This window comes from Dipodomys ordii, unplaced genomic scaffold (assembly GCF_000151885.1).
Source record: "Dipodomys ordii isolate 6190 unplaced genomic scaffold, Dord_2.0 Scaffold120, whole genome shotgun sequence".
Classification (NCBI taxonomy): Eukaryota; Metazoa; Chordata; class Mammalia; order Rodentia; family Heteromyidae; genus Dipodomys; species Dipodomys ordii.
In genome coordinates, this window is record NW_012267336.1 from 1,317,017 (window position 1) to 1,337,812 (window position 20,796).

A 20,796-nucleotide genomic window follows, 5' to 3' on the forward strand; every position below is an offset into this window, starting at 1 on the left:
TTAATTTTTTGGGAAGTTATTGTGAATGGGGTTGCTCCCTTTATTTCCCTCTCTTCCTGTACATTATCAGTGTATAGGAAGGCAACTGATTTTTGTGGGTTTATTTTGTATCCTGCTATTTTGCCGAAGTGATTTATGATTTCTAAGAGTTTGGGGATGGAGTTTTGGGATCGTGGAGGTATAGTATCATGTCGTCTGCAAAAAGGGATAGTTTAACTTCTTCTTTCCCTATGCGGATCCCTTCAATATCTTTTTCTTGCCTTATTGCCCTGGCTAAGGGTTCTAGGACTATATTGAAGAGGAGTGGAGACAGTGGGCATCCTTGCCTTGTTCCTGATTTTAGGAGAATTGGTTGTAGGGGAAGTAGAACTATTAAGAGGGAAGGCTACTGGAAGGAAGTTGTCACTAGGCATATGCCCTTGGAGGTGATATTATGGCCCCAGATACTTCCTGGTTCTCTCTTTACTGCTTCCTGGCTGCCACGAGGTGAGCAGCTTCCTCTACTCATGCTGTGTTTCCACAGGCCCAGAAGCAATGGGCCGGCCAACCATAGCCTGGAACCTCTAAGACTATCTGCCACTTTTTTTTTTTTTTGTGGTCAGTCATGGGGCGTGAACCTAGGACCTGGGTGCTGTCCCTGAGCTCTTTTGCTCAAGACTAGCTGTCTACCTTTTGAGCCACAGCACCACTTCTGGTTTTCTAGTGGTTAATTGGAGATTCCTGCCCAGGATAGCTTCAAACCATGATCCTTAGATCCTGAGTAGCTAGAATTTCAGGTGTTAGCCATCAGTGCCTGGCAACCTCCCCTCTTTTTAAATTGATTATGTTAGATGTTTTGTCACAGTGGCCAAAAGTTGACTACCACAACATCCCAACTTGGAGAGATTAAAACAGGTGTTAGATAGTACATGGACTTCTGGATGTCCTCTGACTAACTTATTTCCCAAGAACACACTCCATCTAGTAAGCAGCCTATATTTCCCTCTCCTGATGTTATATGAAGGTGGGAATCCCCTTTTCCCTACAAGTTGTGGCACACTCAGAGTCTTCATGTCTGAAATCTGCAGGACAGCCACCTAGTCTCCAGCACGCATTTTTGATAAAGTCTTGCTGGCTCTGATCTCCTGCTGAGAATCTCATTCTGGACTTGCATTTCTCCAGCAGCCCTTCTCAGCTGGAACTTGCTCCTTATCTGAAGAGGAAACTAAATAATTGAACCCTGTGACAGCCAGCAGTAAGAAATAGCTCTCCTCTTTGGGAAAAATCCCAGTTTCTCACCAACAGAGTTGGTTCTCTGAAGCTATGTTAAGTCCCCTGGCAGTGGTTACATGGTTCTTTCTGCCTGTTGTAGACATTAGAGATTAGAATGGAACTCCTAACATGTCTTCTTCCAGTTTCTTATTCTGAAGAATGAGAAATAGACTATTCTGAATGAAGCTTACACCCTAGCTTCCCTGAATGATCACAGCTTCTTACCTTTGGCCCTCACTGATATGTCTCTTGCCTCTGTTCTTCTGTATCAACCCCCAACCCCAGCTTCTATTCTGAAATTAGTCTTCCTCCTAGGCATGGAAGTGGTCAGTGCTCTTCTTGGCCCTCATTCCTTGACTCTACACTGTGTCCTTCTGCTACCCAGTAACCCTGCCAGTGGGTTATAAACTGTACCGACTGTTCCATTTTCACAAAGCCCTTGTCCTGCAGCTCAACTGTCTTCACTGAGCTTTTCCCAAAGCTTGCTTTGCCTTTCAACCCACACTGCAGTCCTGCTGATCTCCCCCTGTGTGAAGAAACTCCTTTCCTACTTGAATGAAAAACCGCCATCATTTCATGCCCACCGTTCCTGTTCTTCACCTGCTTTTCTCTAGAGATCCAGGTGTCATTGCTTTGTTCATTGCCGTAACGACTATTCTGTTGAATATCTTTCCTGTCCAAAGCACTCTGCTAGGAGCTTAGTTTAGGCCCCTTCTCTTCGGTTCCAAGTGTCAGAAACTGAATAAAGATGGCTCATGTCTTTAATGGTGATAATAGTATTCTCACAAATACTTGGGCAGAAACTCTGATGTCCATCACAGGGACTAAACCCAGATATGGGGATCTGTCAGGGGCCTGGGAAGTCCCTTGCCCCAGGATGCACTGCTTGTCTTTTCTACTTAATTCGCTTGACTTTGCCTCCTTGCACCTACGATGAAAGAGGGCCATCCCAGAATGCCTGCATCCTCATTATCTCATTTAAGTGAACAGGCCAATTAAGACAGAATCTTACTTAATTCTCAATGTTTGAGAAAGGAGATCTGATTAGCCCAGCATGAGTCCTAGGATGCTGTCAGGTCTACAGGACAAACTAGGCTCAGGAACTACCCACATTTACTTTGAAGTACGGCTGAAATCAGTTCTCAAAGTGAGGAGGCACAGACTTACCAAAAGCATCTACCACTTGTCCACTAGCAGAGGATTTTAAACTGTTAGAGCCACAGGATCCCTGGGAAAACATGGAATCTAGACTTTTTTTACAGGGGGAAAATTTAAAGCGTAAGTATGCCCAGCAACTTGCCTCGTGGTACTTAGTACTGAGTGCTCAGGAATTTTTGAATCGTTGTTTCTAGGGTTCTTTAGCAAAGAACCATCTGTATAAAATTTTAAGGTTATGAGTATCTTTGACTTTGAACCATTAGAAATGGATTTGATAAGTTAACACAGCATTAACTGATAGCCTCATAGTTGATCTTTAGTTTAGAAATCTCTCAACAACAGCAGCAGTGTGTCCCCAGGCCTACAGGGGAGTCTGCACAAATAATGGGCGATTAGAAACATGCAGAGGGCCTTGTTCCTAGCCCAAAAGCCACTGGTTCAGAGGAGAAGCTCTTGGTCTCACCAGTTAGGCCTCAGCTATTGTTTACAATCTGGCATAGGATTAATCCCTTAAGAAAGGGATGGGGGGAAAATGCCATTCAGCACAACACAGTTTGTCATCCTATGCATAATGCAGACTTTCCAATTAGAATGCTACAATTTGGAAACTTTCTGCACAGACTGATGAGAGAGCAATTATTTTAAGAAGGGAAAACTCAGTCCATTGGGTTTGCCTCAAGTCACTTCTGACAAGAGTTTTGAAATAATATTCGCTATTGAATTTTGTATCAAAACACCAGCAAGGAGAGCAATTAGTTGCTGTAAACTGAACCCCTGGTAATCAATGGTATGCAGCCAGCCAGAGCATTTATGGAAGATGTAAGCAGAATCCCATCTGCTAATCAATTTTAGAAAACCCAGCACCAGCACCTCATTGCTTTTAGGGAAATACCATAGTAAGAATAGGAAGAATGGAGAAGACACCATTTAATTTTACTAGGTTCATGCAGCGCTCATTAGACAGAAGGGTTTGTGGTAACAACTAAACAGACCTGATAATGCATCAACAGATCTTGGCCAGTGACTTCTTGTATTCAACTTCTATTGAAAATGGCTTCTGGGAATTGATTGGAGGTATGTAGCTGGTTTTCTTTTGTGGGGTGGGAGAGTAAAGAAATTCATCTCACTAAGGTCATAGAGTGTCTGTCCTGGGCAAGCAAACTGTGAAAACATTCCCAGTCAGATTACAAGTCAGGGACCTCTTTGCTTCTTCAAGCATGAAGACATAAGAAGGGACTGCAGGTGTGAGAACCCAGTTCCACCCCATGCAGGAGAAGGGACTGAACCAGTGTTTTCAATTTTCAACCAGTTTTTCAATTGAATCAAGAAAAGGATTTTCATTCCTGGAGAACCTAAATTCAAGCAAATATCCATCCTGACCCATGAATTAGAATCCCTCTTACAAACTCTACAATGTAGGAGTCTAATGCCTGGTTTGATAACCTGCAATCCATCAGTGTCCCTTCTACTCAAGAGTCACCATCACCCCATGTCCCCAGCCCCCAAGGATTCTTAATGGAGAAATAGAGAGACATCTCAACCAGCATGTACAGTTGGCTGCTGTTCAGAGAAAAAGAATTTAGACCAGGAGAAATTATTGAGGTAAAGATCGATAGACGAGCCTAATAAAAATTAATATCTTCAGCATGTGAACTATGATAGGCAGTAGATTAATATCCTTTAGAGGTAGAGGGCATTTGAAGTCATTAACAAAAGGATACATATAAATAGAAAATGTGTAAAATGTTCAAGTTCAAAGACAAAACACTGCAAATTAATGAAATATATTTGTGGCAGTATTTTTTTTTTAACAATTGACAACATTAGTGACGATGGTAATAGTGTGTCACTTGTTACAGATCTTTGTAGTACAGGGAGAAGTATATTGTAGTGCATACTGAAGCTTCAAATTGCTATTATCTCTGCTCCTGGAATTTTACTTGTAGAAACTTTCAAAGGCAATAATAATAGATATGATTAAAAATGTTCACACTAAAGCCACACCAGGTGCCAGTGGCTCAAGCCTGAAATGCTAGCTACTCCAGAGGTTGAGATTTGAGGATCACAGTTCAAAGCCAGCCAGGGCAGGAAGTCCTTGAGATTCTTATCTCTAATAGGCCAGAAGTACAGCTGTGGCCCAAGTGGTAGAGCACTGGCCCTGAGGAAAAAAAAAGCTCTGGGACAGCTCATAGGCCCTGAGTTCAAGCCCCAGGACTACCATGCACACACACACACACACAAAGTTCACAACAGAGTTTTTATTACAGTGGAATCTTATTAGCTACCTGAGTGTTTAACAGGAGATAAATTATGACACATCTATAAGTGACATATTATGAAATTAGCACATGGGACATAAATATATAGGTGAGTATTTGGTACTACAAAAAAGTTCACAGTAAATCATTAAGCAAAAGCAATGTGCAAATACTATGTATTATATATATGTTTTTACATTACTTACATGACATATAGATGATCTTTATTTTAAAATAATAAAATTTTCCTTAAGACAAATTGGAGCCAGGTACCAGTGGCTCACTCCTGTAGTTGTAGCTACACAGGAAGCTGAGATCCAGAGGTTTGCAATTCGAGGTCAGCTTAGGCAGAAAGATCTCTAAGACTCTGTCTTCAAAATAACCAGCAAAATTACAGGTTGGAGGCATGTAAAGCAAGCAAGCTGAGCACAAGTACTAAGCCCTGAGTTTAAATCCCCATTTCTTCCTTCCCCCCAAAAAGAATGCTACTTGCAGGACAATAAGTGGGGCTGGAAATTGTTAAGTGAAATAAACTACTCTGAGAAAGACAGATATAACATGTTTTCTCTCAAATGCTGAATCTAGACATTAAAAACAAATGACATGAGTTTAAAATGGAGGGACTAATTGGGAGACGGTGAAAAGAGAAACAGGGAAAGGGATGACTATAATCAAAGAATGTCATGTGCATATATGAAAAGAAAATGATACTAAAAATTTTTTAAAGAAGGGGTGAAATGAATAATGGAGTGAGTTTGATCCAAGTACATTACATGCATGTATAGAAATATCACAGGGGCTGGGAAGGTGGCTCAGTGGTAGAGCGCTTGCCTTGCATGCCTGAGGCCCTGGGTTCAATTCCTCAGTACCACATAAGCCAAAAGGAAAAAGCCGGAAGTGGCGCTGTGGCTCAAGTGAGAGAGCACTAGCCTTGAGCTGAAGAGCTCAGGATCAGTGCCCAGACCCAGAGTTCAGGCCCCATGACCGGACCCCCCCCCAAAAAAAGAAATATCACAGAGAAATTCTTTTTACAAGTAATATATACTAGTAAAGACAGAACAGGCAAACGGATGAACTTCATAGCCTATGCTACTTACAGGACATGTGTGCAGAACTTCAAAGATTCTTCCAAAATCATTTTCACTCCGAGAATCTCTACTGAAGGATAATTATCTGTCCTCTTTATCTTCTGTGTATCCCATGTCCTCAAGGCAGCCTTTTTCCATGAAATATTTTGAGATCCAGTTGGGTAGTTTCCCAAAAGGGATGGATTGTTTTCATTTAGATACTGTGTAGAGATACTCACTCCTTATCTGGAGAAACAGGGATGGTGACAAACATGGTCTTCAGAAATAACCCCGAATCCCAATAGGGATTCAGCCTCTGCACTGTCTTCCAACACAGCTATCATGTGAAGAGAATGATTACTAATTAGAAATCTTTTCCTAATTTTAGTGGCACACATACATTGCTGATACCAGGCACAATTACCACTTCAAACAAAGAACTAAGGGGAAAAGGACACAAAGCAGTCCTAATCTTCAACAGTAGCTTTATAGGTAACATTAAGCTGAACTTGTGCAAAGGATTTTTATTGACTGTAATTGCAAGATTAATGGAAAATAATACAAGTGGTTTTTACAGGTTGAAAATGTGACCCAGGCATATAAACTGGAAATGGAGGAGACATTTGGCAGTGGGATTATAGAAGTGGGCTTTGGGTCAGGTTAGAACTTGTATCAATCCCTCATGAACTATGGCCTTAGACGGCTTAATAGTTTAAGCCTCACATTTTTCATTTGTACCTTAATGAAAATAATAGTACTTGCTAAAAGGCTACTTAGGAGTTAAGACAAATTATGTAGGGCACTTAACACAGTGTCTTAAAGGCAGTAATAAACATCAAAGAAATTTTGGCTATCATGATCATTATTATTACTGTTGTTAAAAAGGAGTGTACTGTACCTGTAATCCTAGCTACTTGAGAGGTTGAGATTAGGAAGATTGCAGCTCAAGGCCAACCTGGGCAAATACCACCCCCCTTCCCAGTACAGAGCTAGATGTGGCAGCACATGACTGATAACCCAGCTGCAAAAGAAAGCTGACCACATTAGGCAGAGTGTGCTCAAGAGCACCTAGCATAATGCACGACCCTTTCTCAAAAAACAGCCAACAGAAAAATGGGCTAGAGGGGCTGGGAAGGTGGCTCAGTGGTAGAGCGCTTGCCTTGCATGCATGAGGCCCTGGGTTCAATTCCTCAGCACCACATAAGCAAAAAGAAAAAAGCCGGAAGTGGTGCTGTGGCTCAAGTGGTAGAGCGCAAGCCTTGAGCTGAAGAGCCGAGGGACAGCACCCAGGCCCAGAGTTCAGGCCCCATGACCGGACCCTCCCCCCCCCCAAAAAAAAGGAAAGGAAAATGGGCTGGAGATGTGGCTCAGTGGTAAGAATTGAAGCCTCACAGTGTGAGGCCCAGAATTCAAACACTATTCTAAAAAAAAGGAATATATTTGCCCAGCAGACATTTACTAAGTGTGAGCTATGTGTGAGACACTGTTGCAGATATTGGGATTTGAAAAATTAAACATAATACTGCCTTCAGGGAGCTCACTATTCTACCATGGAGGAGAAGCAAATGCATGTGACAAAAATATACAGTAAGATATTGCATGTATCTTGCATAGGAAGGACTTTAAAGGCTAAAATAATAGAAAATAGTATCCTCTGTGGAACTGCCAGAAGCAATATTGACCCTATATTGCAGCACTCAGATTCTACTTTCTTTAATTGAGGAAAAAAGACACAAATTCACAAATCTTTTATGCACAGTGTGATGAGTATTTACATGTGTCTATATCCATGTACCTACCACTCGGATTAAAATGATCACATTTTCTCTATTCTAGAAGATATTCTTATACCACTTCCAAATCAATACCTTCCCCAGAGGTAACCACTATTCTGAAGCCAGTAGATAAATTCTGTCTGCTTTGAGCTTTGTATGAGAGGAATCATACTGTTAATAACTAAATTCTTACCTGGCAGAAAAAGAAGATAATAATAGAAAAGATAATAAATTCCTAAATACTAAAGTTTTTACTAGCTGGCCACCCATAATCCTAGCTACTCAAGAGATAGAGATTAGGAGAAAAAACAGTTCAAGGCCAGCCTGAAAAGTGGTGCTTGATTATCATTCCAGCTTTGCTGGAGACCGACATTGGGAGGATCATAGTTCCAGGCTAGCCTCAAGCAAAACAGTCTGTAAAACCAGCCAGGTGCCAGAGGCTCAAGCCTGTAATCCTAGCTACTCAAGAGGCTGAGATAAGGATCACACTTCAGAGTCAGCTAGGGCAGGAGAGTATCTATCTCTAGTTAACCACTAAAAATGCCTGAAGTGGAACTGTAGCTCGAGTGGTAGAGTACCCTTGAGCAGAAAAGCTCAAGGACAGTTCCCAATCTCTGAGTTCAAGCCCCAGGATCAGCACAGGGAAAAAAAAAAGAAAAACAGTTTCTGAAACCCCATCTCAACAGGAGAAAGCATGATGGTATGTACCTGCTATCTCAACTGCAGCAGGAAGTGCAAATAGGAGGATCACAGTCCAAACTGATCTGGGCAAAAAGCAAAACCCTATCTCAAAAACAACTAGAGCAAAGAAAGGGATAGACACATGGCTTAAGCAGTAGAGCACCTGCCCTGAATTCAAAACTCAGTGCCAACATAAAAGAAAGAAAGATTTTACTAATGAGTATATTTAATGTCTGTACATTTATTTGTTCCTCTGCTTGCATTGATTCTGGATCGGTGTATTCCTCCAATTTTAAAACATTTCTTTCAAAAAGTTTTGTCTGCAGCAAGCACTTTCTTGTCATTATTCCCTAAAAAATACAACTATTACATAGCATTGTCTTTCTGTTAAAGAATATGGCAGGCCAGATACAGTGGCACACATCCTAGCACTTAGGAGGCTGAGGCAAGATGATTGAGTTCCCACTGGTGTAGACTACATAGGATGATCCTGTCTCAAAGCAGAGGGAAAGATTGCACAAGCCTTAAGGTACACCCAAGGATGTGTGTAAATTGTCTACCATGCCATTTTATATACAGCACGTGTGCATCTACATACCTTGGGTGGGATGGTAGTCCTAGGACCAGTCACCCATAGATGCTATCTCCAAATCAAGTAATCTTACTGAAGTTATGCAGAAACACTGATGAAAATGAGAAGAAACAATGTGATAAATAAAGGTCACAAAAGCATGCTTTTTGTCACCAGTTAGAAAAATTAGAAAGCACAGACATCAGTGAGCGTGGTCTGCAAGATGTTACCCTTGGTCAGCCCTGACAACTGCACTTGAGAGCTGGGAGAGCATACTCCCTCCTAAGGCAGTCTGAGGAACGTATTGCTAGATGATTTGTGAATAGATTCCAAAAGAGAGGAGCTACAGATGGACTCCAGCTATCTCTTTGTAGGGCTGTTGGGATTCACCTTTCTTCATTTCTAGAATTGGGGGGGGCGCGCAGGGAGGGAAAGGAGGTGGAGGTTGGAGTTATTGGATAAAGTAGACACTAAATGCCTCCTGTGCTAGTAGCCTTGTGACAGTCTAGTCTTCTCTTTCTTCAGGTTATTGCTTTGGGACTGTGATGACCGAAGCTACAGCTACTATGTGGAGGTTTCTACCAATCAGCAGCAGTGGACCATGGTGGCTGACAGAACAAAAGTCTCTTGCAAGTAAGTTGTGCCCTTTCTGGATTTTATTCTAGTCACAAAGATGGTCTTTCCCTATGGCTTCAGATGTTCCAGAGAAGATTCATGAAACCACCAAATTCTTATTTACAAGTTAAAAACATACTCCAACGATCCTTTATTTTACTATCAAGTACTTTCATAAAAAGCTTACTTGAGGGCTGGGAATGTAGCTTAGTTGTAGAGTGCTTGCCTAGCATGCATGAAGCCCTAGGTTCGATTCTTTAGTACCACACAAACAGAAAAAGCTGGAAGTAGTGCTATAGCTCAAGTGGTAGAGTGCTAGTCTTGAGCAAAAAGAAGCTCAGGGACAGTGCCCAGGCCCTGAGTTCAAGTCCCAGGACTGGCAAAAAATTTACTTGATATGACTAAACAAGCTTTATTTTATGACTTGAAAATGACTTTACATATAAATATAAATAAGGAAAAAGACAGATACTTTCTTTAGGAAGTCCAGTCTCAGTCCCTCCCTGTATCCCATACTATTTCTTTAGGATTGTTTTCTGCCGTAGAGAGTTTTGCTTGAGTGATCATTATTTCAGTACCTTTATTCTTGGGCTCCATCTTACTTTCCACCCTCATCATTCTCAGGGCTAGCTAAAAATTTATCTCAGTGTTTAACTATACTGCCACCTAAACTAAAAAAGCCTATGTATTAGGTTCTTCATGCACAACATAGACATTTAATGCATTTGGCATGGGGGCTTTGTAAGAACTTACCTGGTTACAGCAACATCTAGGAGGAAGGGTTCTGAGGCTTTGAACAACCGAGTATCACAATATATAAAAGAACTCAGGTTCTTTTTGTGTAGAACAAGATTATGCGGGACACAAGATAGAGCCAAATGGCTGAAATTTCTTTATCCTTTTACCACTGAGTTATGATTCTATATTTTAACCATAAAATGATCCTAAATAAAAGAACACATAACTAACAAACCAATGACTAAGAAGGCATTTTGACATTCTGGTTATATAAACATTGTTCACAAATTATCTCCTAAATTGGTTGGGTCTTCAGTGAAGGAAATGTTCTGTGCCAGCGAATATGTCCCTGCTAGGAAGAATTGTACCATGTTCACATCAAATAGATTAGGTTTTCTTACAAATGCTTAGAATTATTCCCCATATTAAATAGTGTTTTATTAGCCAGCTTTTTGTTTTCTTGAAGTTACTAATTGCCTCTTTTTCCTGTTACAGAAATTTCTGGTTAATTTTGAGCAGATTGCATCTTACACATTCTCTGCAGCTGTGCTCCTAAAGTTTTCTTTTTCTTATCTAGGGTAGCAGTAGTATGCATTAGATTATGTTTTCTGTAGAGTATTGACCTTGGGTCTAGGTCCCTTTTTCTTGATCCACACCCCTAAGTACATGTTACAAGTGTAATGTTAGCTATATTATTAAGCAACATTGATTGCTTATTATAAAAAGAATCCCTGGCCCATAAGTTATGTCTGTCATGGACAGGTCTGTAAGTATCTGGTTGGAAACTATAGCTTTGGGCTTCCCTGAGTCTAATGATATACATGGCTTTTGAGCTTTTCAGCTCATCTGATAAGATTATCCTATAGGTATACTAATTATTGCAAATAAGAGAAACCATGGGACCTAAATTTCTTTGGGACTAGGTTACTTCACTTAATATGATCTTTTCCACTTCTTAAAGATAATAAACTATTTTTTAAAACCCAAAACGTTAATTTTAAATTAAAGTAGGAAGACTATCTTCTCTCTAGAGTATTTTATTATAACCAGAGCATATGGAACTCAGACACCTATGTCTTCAATAAATGTCCACTTCAAATGAATATTACTGAGTTTATTAAAACGTTACTTTCTACTTGCTACAATTGATAGGATTTATTAAACTGAATTTCAAATCAAAGTTTTTTTAAAAGATGGAGAGAAAATGATGAAAGGGGTGACATTGATCAAGATGTTGAGTTGAAACCACTTTGTATAACTACTTAAAGATAATAATACTTGAAGAGCACGAGGCAAGTGGTGACATTGTCCAAAAAGAAATATGCTCATTACCTCACTTACATAACTGTAACCCCTCTGTATATCACCTTTATAATAACAATTTTTAAAATGTAAAAAAGAGATAATAATGAAAAGAATCAGTTGTCTATAATTCACAGTGGCCTTCTTTATTTCTTCCAGACTGCTCTGTCCTATTATATAGCTATCTTGCTTCTTGTCAGATATAGGTCCTTACAAACTGACTTCACTCATTTAACCATTTCTTCAGTAGACCACCGTTGCATTGAATAACAGCTCTGCCTACAGTTAGGGACCTCATCCAGAATCTCTAGGACTGGAGCCTTAGAAAACATCTTGGCAAATGTAAATAGACAGTTATAATCTAGAACTATTATCTAGTCTTTCTAGATTTTAACTTCCAATTTTCTCACAAATTTTCTCTTTGCCTGCCAGACTTACTTCCCAGATTCCCTTCTAAAAATATTTTCTCCAGTGCAAGAGTTCATTTTAAATCCCTGCCTGGCAGGTACAAGGCCCTGTAACAACCCCTGTAACAATAAAAATAAAATTAAAAAAAATTAAATGATGTAGTGGCTGGGCATGTGGCTCAGTTGGTAGAGTGTTTGCCTGGTATACCCAAGGTAGTAGTAGGTTTCATCTCAACCACTAAATAAATAAATGAATTTTCAAACAGTTTGGAATAGCTTAAGAAAATACATGATATATTTTTATTTCAAAACAGAGCACAAAATTATAAAAAAGTAGCATCACAATTAGAGGGGAAATAATGCAAGTTTAAAGGAGAACCAAAGAGAAATGTCGGGTTGTTAACAATGATTGTGTAGTTGAATTGTGAACATTTTTTCTAATTTTCTACATTTCTGATAAATTTACACGTGTTTCTTTCAAAATTCAAAAGAAGGGCATGATTTTTTTTTGCTACAAACATAAATGTTATGTAGATGTTTGTCCTTTCCATTAATTAAGTAACATAATCTGGGAGAGTGGTGTATTTATACAATGCCAGCAATAAATCAAGAAAATTAAATAAGTGCTGTACATGGCGGTATCCCAGCCGCTCTTCAGGACCTTAATGCCACTTACCCCCAGCACGAGTTGTGCTTCCCTTTAAATGACACTTGAACCTCATTCTCTTCATGCTTCTCATGGAGGACCCTTAAAGCCTGATCTCCAGCACTTCCTCCCTTTGCCTTTCCCCAGGACTTCAAAAACTATTTCCTTTGGAGTCTGCCTTCTCTAAGAGTCTGACCTTCAGGGGTGGTTGGGGCAGACCTGTGGAGCAGTCTGATTCCAGGAGGTTTCTCCTTGTGTCCTCCCTGGGAAATACTCTGTCTCTGTGTCCTATATGACCTGGGTAGGGTCAGCCGTCTGTTTTCTGGTCTTCAGCATGGTTATATCCACATCTGAGAATTCTGTTTCCTCCCTGTGGAGTGTTCTGACACTTAGACCTGGGTAAGGGCTGTTTTCTAACCTAAGGTCTCTTTCTGTAGCTGCTATTTATTTAGGAATCTTAGAAAGACAAATCATGTTTCTTCTAAGAGCTGCTGAGGCTAAGAGTAGCAGGATAAATTAAAGGTGAAGACATACAGCTTCAGTAAACTCTTCCAAAGTGAACCAAGATTGAAAAATGGCACATTTAAACCTAGTCAATTTACTTTACCTGCAATTTTCTGCATCTTCTTTCCCATTGTTGGTGATGATGTTAAGAAAGCTATCTTCCTACCTATTTTGTCTGTTAGCTGGACACTCAACAAAACAAAAACCTTGGGCTGGTTCCAGGGGTTGCTTCTGGCCATGTGATTTGGGATTGTACATGAAGGACGAGGAAGCACCATCCATGCTGCTGACAAGAAGCTTGTAGTCAGTGTCACTTGGAGCTTCTAGGAAGGGCCTGGCACTCTCTACTGTCATGTAGATCCCACATTGAAATGTCACTGTTGCTCCTGAGTTTCTGCTGTGCTAATAGCCAGGAATGCTGTCCTCAGATTTCTCATTCCTGCAGAGTTGGAGGAGTGTGTTTACTTGTTCCTTCCACAAGTGTGAGCCAATTAATGGGCCATGGTTGTGTAATTGTCATTTTAAAACTGCTCAGTGAAGATTTTGTTGTTCTTTCTTCAGACTTATTTCCATTTTTCTACACGGCATTTGACAATAATGAAAAAGCTAGCCTTGTTCTTTCCTGTACTTTTTAAAAGGGCAAACTGATGTTAATTTTGTCAAGACTTTTAAAACTTGAGCAGTAAAGAAACATGTCCCTGTAAGAAGAATAGCAGAAAAAGAAAAAGAAAGAAGAAAAATAACAAGTTAAGCATATACATACACACCCCATAGGAGGCACATCCCTATGTTAACAATAAGATATCAGAGCTTGCCTTACAGAAGATATCACAGCTGCAATCCTAGCTACTAAAGAGATTGAGATCTGATAATCATGGTTCAAAGCCAGCCTGGGCAGAAAAGACCCTGTGAGACTCCTTATCTCCAGTTAACCACTCAAAAACTGGAAGCAGGGTTGCGGTTCAAGTGGTAGAGCACTAGCCTTGAGTAAAAGAGCTCAGGCTCTGAGCCCTACAAGTGACAAAAGGAATGAAAGAGAGAAAGGAAGGGAGGGAGACAGGCAGAAAAGGAAGGAAAGGATCGCTTCAATTAGAATATTTTAGAGTAGAACATAACAGGAGTCAGTCATTTGTAACTGGACCTTCAGAGGGGACTTAATATTTGTATTGCAGAAATTTACCCACACATTGGAAGACATGGAAAAGGGACTTTTTTTTTTTTTTTTGCTAAGTATGAGAAGTATCTAAGTTGAGTGGACCCTCAGGAAGGCTCCTCCCCTCCCACAACATATGACAAATGAAGGAGCTGGAGGAAGATGAAGCCTTCTTAGCAGCTGATGAGGAGGGAGAAACTGCAAACTCTTAACTTCTTTCTTCCTTACTTAATCTAGGAGCCACATTATTCTGTGACGGTAATAATTTTTTTCCATGCATCTTCTAAAAAAAAAAAAACTTCCTCAGGGAGCTCTATGTGCACACTTAAAATGTACATGGTTAGAAAAGTTTTTCTTGTACTATAGAAATAATTTTGTTTTAATGTAACATTCCCAATGGCAAAAGAAACTCAAGATCACAGTAATCCAAGTTTCATCATTTTCTCCCTCTCCACACCCCTCTGCTAACTGCCCTCACCCCCTACCGTCCCCACCACCCATTCTTTCCATGACTCTAGCTACATTGGACTTTTCAGCCCTGCCCGCTTGTGTTCTGGATCAAAACTAGAATCCTTCACATGGCTCAAATGCCCTGCACAGTCTGTCCCCCCTCCTGCCTTACCAGACTCACCTCCACCCAGTCTCCTTGCTCTTCCTATGCACCATGTGTCATGCTGTGTCCTAGTAGCCTTTGAACTTGCCATGGTGGCTTTTGTCTGAAGCTTACTCCCCTTCCCCAGCCCTTTCTCCCCATTATCCACTTATTTGCATGATTATCAGATACAATGGTCCTTCTTTCTATCCATGAGCTCCATGAGAGCAGAGATCTAGTCCCTTTTCCTCACTCTCTTTTTATCCTTTGTAGCCTAGCAAGGGCCTCACACTTGCAGCAGATGGGGACAGTGTGTAGTTGCCCAAACAGTGGATGTGTGAGATTCATCCCTGTCTCCCATCATGCACACAAGCTGCTTTCATGTGCCCTGTTACTGTCCAGACATCCTATAGCTCTTCTTGTGTAGATCAGTCAGGAAATCCACACATCCGGTCCAGATGTTGTCATATAGAGCAAGGATGAGTTTGTCTGGGAAAATAAGAGTTGTCCCAGATGATGTAGTCTTTGCACACTATAAATGTGTCTTCCCAACTCTTCTTTATTAATCTATTACTGACTTGTCATCCTTGATTCATTTACAGCCTTACTCCACAGATTCTCATTTAGTCTTGGCCAGAGGTTCAGGTTTCTCTGGTCTCTGCATCTTTTCATGCCCCTCAAGTTAATGGCTTAGATCCCCCAGTAACACTTTATCAGTTGAGGTTGCTTATTGGCTTAAAGTCCATTACCTTTATTTTTAACAACTCTTAGGAGAATAAGGTTTGTTTTTTTCCTTCCTAGAGAGGCCAAGTGCTTTTAGAACTCTTTGCCAGCTGTGTCCCTTTCATTTCAAAAATTGGTTTGATTTAAAATCCCAAGTTTGTCAGGTTACTATGTTTCAATGGATTTTTCCAGATTTTCAGAGTAAAAGGTGAGAGAGAGAGAAAGAGAAAGAGAGAGAACTGACCTTAAACTCCGGTGAGATACTCAGCGTTGCTCAGGATAGAGTCTGATCCCAGAAGTGGCCATTGCTGGTAAGCAGTGCAGATATGGGGCTTACCCTTAACCAGAAAACAAACTAGGCACCAAAATCTGGTTAGTAACTGATGTCACAGGCATGCATTTTAAAGATGGTCAGCAAGGGCATCTTCATGACGGGAAAGCAAAGTTACATGCTGTCCAGTGAGGATGGAAAGTCATTATAGTTTGAATTATAACTTCTTGAAGTAGTCAAATTGTAGCCAGAAGTGAGCAGCCAGGCTCTGAGTTCTAATGAGCAAGGTCTGTTCTGGTAACCATGCATTGATGACCATGAGCTTGCCTCTATCCCAGAGTGTCAAGAGGACAGGGGTATTTTCCTGTGAATTAAAGTATAGCATGTATGTAGAATGAACTCTTAGATCTGAAGGAGCTCTCTTCTTTGTCTTAGTTTCAGCTTCAGCTATCTCTTCCTTTCCTAGTTTCAGTTAGTCCACCTCTGCTTTTTGTGCTAGTCCTGGGGCTTGAATCAGGGCCTGGATGCTGTCCCTGAACTTCTTTTGCTCAGGACCAGTGTTGGGTTCTACCACTTGAGCCACAGTTCTACTTCTGGCTTTTTTGGTAGTTTATTGGAGATAAAGAGTCTCACAAACTTTCTTGCCTGGACTGGCTTCAAACATGATCCTTAGATGCCAGCTTCCTAAGTAGCAAGGATTACAGATGTGAGCTGACTCTATTAGCCCTTTTATAGCAACTTTTTCCCTCCCTCAATATCAGAAAGTTGTTGGATTGTGGTTCAAAAACAAACAGCTGAACCAAGTGCCCATTTCATGGCCTGGAAAATTGATGATTTCCTACTCAAAGGACCTGTGAACTTGAGACTTTAAAGTCACATAGAGGAACAAATCAGAAATAGACTTACCTTCCAGAGGAATGACAAAGGCCATAGATTACCGAGAAATCCACCTATATTTTTATGAGTTCCTACTCTGTGATCACTACCAATTCTTCCACAGAATATTAATTTGTCTAGCCTATTAGCTGTATCATAATTCATACTTTGAAAATTAGTTTTAAGAGTATAGCCCTTAACACCAATGGTCACATCTAGATTATCTAGGAGTTCATTATCTCAGAACTACTCTCAAGCTACAGAATGTATTAGTCTTTGTTTTTCCTCTCTTTGCCTTACTATTGCCTACTTAAGAAAAATCATTACACTGATCATTAGGCCATTTATTAGACTATTTTCTCCTACCAAAAAAAACTGCATGTATGTTTTTTCTCTGTTTTAAGCCAAGATCCATAAAGCATATTTTCCCCACAGTTGACATTTTCTTTTCATAATCTGTTGAAATGGAATGTAAGTGAATTCCACCATGGTGTTGTAAATTATGTACTGAGTATCAGTAATAAACATTTCTTACAAAGTTTTAAAGTATAGTTTCAGGGTGGTGACCATCTGGAATTGTACACATTTACCAGCTGCTGGGAAAGAAGGGAGGGAAGTGCTTTCTGCTAATTCATTTTTGCCTCTTTATCCAGATTTGTACAATAGAACAAAGCCCATGTAACACAACTAAATAGTGCAAAAGAATGTTTGCAGTCCTGGTGATAGGGCTTAGCAACCTCGACCCGATGACTGGCCATCTTGTTCTTCCTCCTCCTCCCACACAACATTGCATATTAAGGTTGTCCCAGAGACCTGGTTGTTTTCCCCTGATGAGGAAGCTAGGATGGCATCACTTGCTTGCCCCTCTCTGAGTCTCTGAGCCCCAGTGTATATATTGGATGGGTGGAGGCTCAGGAAAAGATGACACGTGTTAGTTTTGCTCTATCAGATGAGAGCGAGTTGTTTGTATTTTTCTTCTTTCCTTCCTAATTCTCTAGGGAGCTACTGAGTTCTCTGTGGGTCTTGGCAGTTCTGACTACTGAAGCATTGAATGTGTGGTCCTTTCTCTAGGGTATTATGAAGGAGAGGTTCCTGGGAGCTTATTTGTGTGTTCCATGTTTCTGAATCTTCTGCATTCATTTTTTTTCCTAACTGAAGTAAAAATCCAAACTTAGGCTAATCTACTGGGGAGGTTTGAAACTAACAGGATTCCAAGTTCAAGTTTTTCCTGCATCACTGAGTGCTTCATGTCATAGTCTGTGAGTGTCTACAAGTGCTTCTTGAAGACTGACCTCAGTCTCATTTCACAGAGATTTGGTTATTTTGCCCTTTGAAGACAGAGTGCTATGATTACTTCGTGATAATCAAGTTTATAGTAAAACACGTAATCTATAACAAGCACACTCATTTGTGGATTTCTAGTCTAATTTTCAAATCTAAACTTTGACATTGTAGTTATATGGTATTCTTAGATTAATATTAGTTTATAGATTTTTGAGGAGATGAGAACACAGGGCAGTCTTCTAAGCCTTTCATGTTTGGCAATGGAACAACTGATATTTTCAGATACCATGTTCTTTTTTTTTTTGCCATTTCATTCAGTAAGATTATACTATAACCAGTATTGAATTGTTGCCCCTTTGGAACCCTAGGCCATAGGGCATAGGCCTTTGTTAGCTCAATAATCTGATATTTATCCATTCATTGACAGACATATTTGAAGCCACTGCTTTAGGTCAGGTACCATTGCTGGGCATGCCCCTTCCTTTGTGTGCTTACTGGCCAACCTATCCCAATGGCCTCTGGGCTCATCAAGACTGAGAGATATTGGTCCATGGATAGTTAAAGATATATGTGAATTTTGATGTGCACAGCTAGGCCACATTTTGGGCTGAATTCATAGGGATAAAGCAGCAGCATGCAGAATCTGGAAGCCCACTGTAAATAAATGAGTGGGCTTGCCTTAGTAGATAAAGATCACTGCATTTCCTTCAACCTGCTGGATGGAGGTTCAGACATGCCTTTGAGCTCAGATGGTACCAGCAATGGCAGGATCACAGTCTGCACACTCAGCCAGTTGACCTTTGGTTTCCATTTGTTGGAAGCAGTCACCTCAGCCATAGGATCTGATGCATAGTAAATGGGTGGCGTTTTGCTGCACTACTGTATAGCTCATCCAGCTGCCCACTCTATTATAAGAGAAGTGTGATAATACTTTGTAATGTTTATAGAAACTGTGTAATACTGCATAAAGTAAGCTGTAACTTTCCACTTATGTTAGAAAACATGGTTCTACTTGGCTTTTTGAGATAGGCAAAATATGGGTGTTTCTTCCCTGCTCATCAATATGATGAATTTTCGGAACCATCTTTTAGTCACAAGATGGATTGACAAGTTGCTTCCCAAGATTGTCCAAAATGTGTACTGGTTAATCTTGCCTTAGAAAAGTCTGAGTCAAATAAAATGGCTCCAAAGTAGCCATTTATAATAAAAAGACTATATACATTCCTAAGCTCGTTCCAGCTGTCTGCTGGCTGTGCTTTTCCTCAAGGGATTGATATCTTAAAGCTAGCCCAATAGCTTGGATGATAAAACTGCCAAGTCTCAAGTTATTGTTTTAAATTTCCTAGAAGAGATTACATCTTAAGTGTGAAGGGAACTCGCCCTCGATGACTCTGTGCCCTTCCAGAGACAGAGTCCTGTGCTGTTTGCTTCTCTCCCCTTGAGTCTCGTGCTTTCAAGATTGGACACATTGCATGCTCTGGTTTTTATTTATTTTTTAATCATCAGAAAATACAGTTAAAATGAAAACAGACAAAAGCTTTGCATTTAACCTTACCTCCTCTATTTAAAATGGTCTTTTTACTTTTCCTTGATGCTTAGGACAGCATAGGATTCCATGGTTTGGGTTTTTTGTTTTGTTTTGTAATAAACTAAGATGGTTGTCTCATCAGACTGTTTTCCCCTTTGTTGAGGGATTGTCTGTTCCTACCTTTGTTTCTGTAGGCCTCTGGGTAACCATTTGCCCCTATTCAGTGGCTTCACCAAAACCAGCCAGTGTTAGTGTTGATTTTGTGATATTGGAGAAATCTTAAGAGTCACTGTGATGATGGGAGCCCTGGTATTTCCATGATCGCTGGGCACTGCCATTTACCTGTCACAGAGCTGCCTGCACTTAGTGTGTCTGACTCACTAAAATCAGTATCTTAGTGACTGGTAACAGTAAGGTATGGAATTGATGCCTGTGTCTGCTTAAAAATTCATTCAAATCATGGAAGGGCATTCTGTTGGAACTGAAATAGCAAGCCACTTGTGCCTTTCCCTTGAAGTTTGGCTGCTGAGCACCAAGATATGGCATCAAGCCTGTGCTCAGGTGACCAGGCTGCCAGACCCACATTTGCAGCATTGCTCAGGGAAAGTGTTTCCTGTCCTCCCGGGACACCCATGCTCTTACAGCCCTTTGATTTCCATATCTGAGTCTGGACACACCATCTCAGGGACTGGGACTTCGGGAGCTATTGTTTGCTTCCTCCCTCTGTGCCCTCCATTGAAACTGCATCCAGCTTTCTGTATGGGGAGCTGCAGCCACACTGCCTGGGTAAAGCATGACCCAGGTGGAAGCAGGATTTTAATCAAATGCCAATAAACAACCTATTTGCTACTGAAAGCTCTGGAGTCCTTGTACTACTGGTACCCACATTACCCACTTGTCTTTCTGGTATTTGATTTCTAGCCCAGTATGTAGTTTTAGAGGTTTACTTAGATCATGTGGATAAAATGAGGATTTTTAATTCTTGAGATCTTCTTATTTAGGAATTTTGCATGGAGAATCACCCATTACAGAAATACTAGCAGATAATATATATTATTAGCAGATAATAATCCAGATGAAAGTATTTCCTTCAATGCAGAGGTAGTCTACCCTTCATTTGGTAGGGGTGTTATTATTTACCTGTGTCAGGATGTTGAGTGGGCTTCAGATTTGAGGGTAGCTTTCAAACTTGTGCAGTGATGTCTCAGACCAGTGCTCTTTTTTAGAAATACTTAGGTCATATAGTTTGATAATGTCACTGAAATCAAAAAGTAAAGGGGAATGTGACCAAAAATTCTAGATTGTATTTTCAGAGAGGACCTAAAATATATATTAGGATCACTGATTCCTGGTCTCCGTTTAATTTAGAAAAGGGATTGAGGGGGTGGGAGAAGAG

The 20,796-nt window shown here is 40.4% G+C and overlaps 1 protein-coding gene across 2 annotated transcripts in view; it reads left to right on the plus strand.

Moving 5' to 3' along the window:
• Positions 1-20,796, plus strand: part of Btbd9 (BTB (POZ) domain containing 9) — a 334,637-nt gene that overhangs the window by 263,822 nt on the left and 50,019 nt on the right. For both annotated transcript variants that reach the window (XM_013029650.1, XM_013029651.1), the window contains exon 9: positions 9,287-9,394. In XM_013029650.1, the coding sequence (XP_012885104.1) occupies positions 9,287-9,394 (108 nt within the window). The remainder of the gene's footprint in view (positions 1-9,286; positions 9,395-20,796) is intronic.